Source organism: Arachis duranensis, chromosome 8 (assembly GCF_000817695.3).
Source record: "Arachis duranensis cultivar V14167 chromosome 8, aradu.V14167.gnm2.J7QH, whole genome shotgun sequence".
In the NCBI taxonomy this organism is placed as follows: Eukaryota; Viridiplantae; Streptophyta; class Magnoliopsida; order Fabales; family Fabaceae; genus Arachis; species Arachis duranensis.
In genome coordinates this window covers 33,420,634-33,424,840 of record NC_029779.3, presented here as the reverse complement: position 1 = coordinate 33,424,840, position 4,207 = coordinate 33,420,634, and the positions used below count along the sequence as shown (strand labels likewise).

Sequence of the window (4,207 nt, the reverse complement as noted above, 5' to 3'; positions counted from 1 at the left end):
ATGAACTCCCATTGACACCTGAACAATTCATCAAAGAAATCACTCCTCTCTACAGAGAAAGGTAACACTCAAATTCTTCCTATAACAAAAATTTATGGCATTGGATTGATTCTTAATGTTGAAATGAAAGGTAACTGCTCGTTTGATACACAAAAACACTAAATAGTTAGGTGGATAAATTAATTGTTAACTGTAGTAGTTAGTAAGAAATGTGATTTTCTAAGCATGTTTTCAAAGCTGATGGAGATTATGGACATGTTTATCTGAACTTTTTTTTTTTCCAAATCAATTGGTTTAGGTGGACCGAAGCCAAAGCCTTGCCCGGTGCTAATCGCCTTATTAACCATCTCAAGAAAAATGGAGTGCCTATGACCCTTGCTTCAAACTCCTTGAGAGAGAACATAGATGTGAAAATTTCTCATCATAATGGTTGTTTCCACTTTCCTGTTACCTAGCCAGTTATCATTTCCTTTTTTATTTTTATAATCACCATGCCATTTGTAATTATGCCAAGGAAAAACAGCATACCTTTAATTCCTTTTGCTTTCTTTCCATTATAGTTTTGTAATGAACCAAAGAATTAGCCTAATGTCTTTAAAGTTTTTCCATAACATACATGGATGATATGACTTTGGAGGAATGTGCATCATTATGTTTGATAATGGTCATCAAACTCGAGTTGTGCTTAGGTAAAAAAGTTTACTATGGTAAAATTGTAAATTTATATTTGGGAACCTAAACTTACAAGTTAATTCCAGAGTTTGATAACCTTATGGCTGATTAGTAACTGAAAATTTAAATTGATTGAAAGCAGTTCCTGAGTAGAGGATCTGCTTTGGAAAGATTTCCTTCTAAACCACAGGATGAAATTGTCTATCCTTTTTTTTTTCTTTTTCTTTTACATTTTCCTTTTGTTCATGAATGCTTTTTGCATTGCCTTGTTATATAATAAATTTCCAGCTTAAACTTATATATTTGATGATGTTTATAAGAATTGTTTTCTGCAGGTTGGAAAGAAAGCTTTTCTGTAATTCTAGGAAGTGATCAAGTTAAATCTGGGAAGCCTTTTCCGTATTTGTAAGATTCTCTGCTACTTGTAATTTTAAACATTGACCTCTGAAATGCCTTGAAGGGAACATACGAAATATTTATAAGGTCCCCCAGGCAGAGTTCTTTCAGATGTTCTCTTGACAAAGTCAATAATCCATGGCCATCAGTCTCAATTCCATGCAACGACTCAATATTTTCTTAGTTTTACCTACATGTCCATTTTTAGTTAATTTTACTTTTGCAGTTTGATGACGCTAGTAAGAAAGTCTATCTGTTTCAGATTTGAAGAAGCTGCTAGGAAAATGGGTGTAGATGCATCTAACTGCTTGGTGATTGAGGATTCCTTGTAAGTTCCCCAGAGTTTCTCCAAGAATATATGTTTAATTTTATTTTGTGATTTTACAGTCTACAATATTTTTATTTCATGACTTACTGCTAATAAATCATTGAGTTCTTGACCAATTATGGTAGCTACTAAACATTCAACCCTGTATTATCATAACATCTATGCCAAGTTCTTATTCACCATTTGTGCAGCCACTCAAATGTTCTTTGTTGTAATAGTCATATTTACTGCATATAATTTGTGTTCTGCAATGTATTTTACCAGGGTTGGTGTCAAAGCAGCAAATGCTGCAAAAATGAAGGTAGTAGCTATACCGTCTCGAGGGGAAGTCAATTGTTATCTACTAGCAGATACTGTGCTTCACTCACTTTTAGAGTTTCAACCTGAGCTATGGGGCCTTCCACCTTTCGACGACTGTATGCACTACATTCACATCTTAGATTTACTTTTTGTACATACTATATTCTCAGATGAGACCAATCTTTACAACACAAATATTTGTGTAGGGCTAGATAACACATTGCCTATTGAGCCGATTCATGTGAGTGGTGTGTATATTAATGGAGCTCTACATGAATCTACAGGTTGGTGAAATTCTTATTTTCTTTGATTTCATAAAGTTGACAAGGTGATGAACAACTAATATTTTGTGTGTCGTGAACTTCCATGTTCCTACTTAGATGAGTTATGACATCGAAGTAAGAAGTTATCTAACATACTCTTTAAACTAATTAGGAATGTGATTAAAATCAGATCTTTCAAAGCAGCTAACACATTCTAATATAACAATTTTTATTTCAGCAAATTCCTAATGTTGTCCCTCACTGAAAATATGAAGGACAAAGTTGTTTCTCAAGATTTAAAAATGAGAAACTTTTCCATTCAGAAAAGGTAATTGTAAAAAACTGGTATTTGCACAAGCACAAAAACACCCACACAAAGGTCACAAAATCAAGGGAGTGGATCAAGGAAATCTCACCCATGTACTCATATTGAATTTAGAAAATGCAGAATTACAGTATGGAGTAATGAAACAGTAGGAATGAAAGGGAGTGGATCCTCTCCAGTGGAAAAAAAACTGGATGGTATCCAGTGGAAGATCTCACCATTCAATACACTCTCTCTCTCATTTATTGTTGGTCCCACTTGTAAAATTAAAGGTGGGAGATTACACTTTATACTCTCCAGTGACAAAAAAAATGGAGAGGATCTATTTCCGAATGAAAGATAGGGGCTGATATTAGAGAGCCAGCCTCTCTCCTAGTCTAATTCTCACTCCTTATTCCCAAAATCTGTCTTCTCTCCCTCAATCTATTATCAAATACCCTCAGCTCTCATGCTTCCCTCACTACCCGAGCCATGTGGCAAGTTTGTTACAACCATATTTCCCAAATCATTCTTTCCCATTTTACCCTCTCTTATTTTTTCTACTATAGTGAAAAGGTAGAGGTGGAATTTTCCTTGATTTAAGATTTGAAGCTTCTATTCCTCTCTCTCCTGATACCCTTACATCATCAGGGAATGTAACAGATTTGTTCTTCAATACAAAATTCGCACACATACTGGAAGGACTAATATGTCTACTAATTTTGAATTGTAAGGGAGTGTCAAAATGGTGAGGGATGAATTTGTCACTTTCAAATTCTAACGGTCCACTTTGTCCCTTGTGTTTTTGGCTAGGGACTAAATCAAAAGTTTATCATTTTCTTTTTATATCAATCTGATGAACTTTAATTCCTTAATGCAGAGAATGCAACAGGTGCTCTTCCTGGTCAAGTTTTTGGACTTTACTTTGGTTGGGGCAAGGTTCATGCTGATAGGAACTTTAAGATATTGGTTAGCATTCATTTGAACCATCTCAACCATGTTGCCAACAAAAGAATAGTGAGTAGCCAAAAAAGAAAAATGATAATCTTTTTTAAAAAAATTCAATGCAAAATTCTTCTTAGTATACAACATATTGCTATCTGGACAAACCATTGATTCTCTAAATGCTGCATTAAGAATATATTCTCTAATGAAAGATTATTGTGGCTCATTTTGCAGCATATATGCCTTATTGATCCCAATAGTGATGACCATATGTATCAGCAGCAGCGCATGCAAATTCATCTTGTTGGCTACATAAGTGCTTTTGACAAGAAGGTAATGATGATAATCTTATTATGCATGATGCCAAACAAATCTTATCAAAACAAAGTTATGACTCTAGTAATTTTCCGCTTCTGGTATCTAACTTGTATGTATGAACAGGAACTCACATCAACGGAATTGGAGAAACTAGAAGAATACAAGTCTATTGCAAGAGCTTCACTGGATTTACCATCATTCACTTATTCTTTTTAAGTAAAATAAAGCTTCACGTGGAGGATGCAGTTCACGTGAGGCTTTACAGTAATTGTTTGAGAAGATGAAGCAAAAATTATCTAACTTGTTGCAGCTTTCATAGCTGTAGAATTAATTTTATAACATAAGACGTGCATTGAAATGATTCATAAGGAAAAGGAAGTGCTTGTAAAGTTGTAATAGTAATAAATAACATATTACGAAATTCTTAAAGTGAAAATGCAATAATATAGCAATCAATTGTTGTTCATCATCCATGCATGCGTATATTTGGGAAAGAAAAATGCTATTGCTTCTTTAATTTTTCTTGGTTCTAAATTATACTTGAGAGTTGAGCGAGTCCCTAGAGGAAAAAAATACATGTATTGTTATTATAAGAACATTGATTATAGATAGACTAAACTTTGGTGCTGCCATGAGTTGCTGTTGAGTTCAAATGTTGCAACGAAGAAACAAAGCTTTTTT

General features: G+C 34.0%; 1 protein-coding gene across 3 annotated transcripts in view; it reads left to right on the top strand.

Moving 5' to 3' along the window:
• Positions 1 to 3,974, top strand: part of LOC107462474 (bifunctional riboflavin kinase/FMN phosphatase-like) — a 4,776-nt gene extending 802 nt beyond the window's left edge. For all 3 annotated transcript variants that reach the window (XM_016081068.3, XM_016081069.3, XM_016081071.3), the window contains exons 3-11: positions 1 to 61; positions 299 to 429; positions 1,008 to 1,077; positions 1,331 to 1,396; positions 1,661 to 1,812; positions 1,903 to 1,980; positions 3,144 to 3,280; positions 3,443 to 3,541; positions 3,650 to 3,974. The exon at positions 1 to 61 is cut by the window's left edge and continues 111 nt beyond it. In XM_016081068.3, coding sequence (XP_015936554.1) covers positions 1 to 61; positions 299 to 429; positions 1,008 to 1,077; positions 1,331 to 1,396; positions 1,661 to 1,812; positions 1,903 to 1,980; positions 3,144 to 3,280; positions 3,443 to 3,541; positions 3,650 to 3,742 — 887 coding nt within the window. In that variant the 3' untranslated portion in view covers positions 3,743 to 3,974. The remainder of the gene's footprint in view (positions 62 to 298; positions 430 to 1,007; positions 1,078 to 1,330; positions 1,397 to 1,660; positions 1,813 to 1,902; positions 1,981 to 3,143; positions 3,281 to 3,442; positions 3,542 to 3,649) is intronic.
• The last annotated feature ends 233 nt before the right edge of the window (positions 3,975 to 4,207 follow it).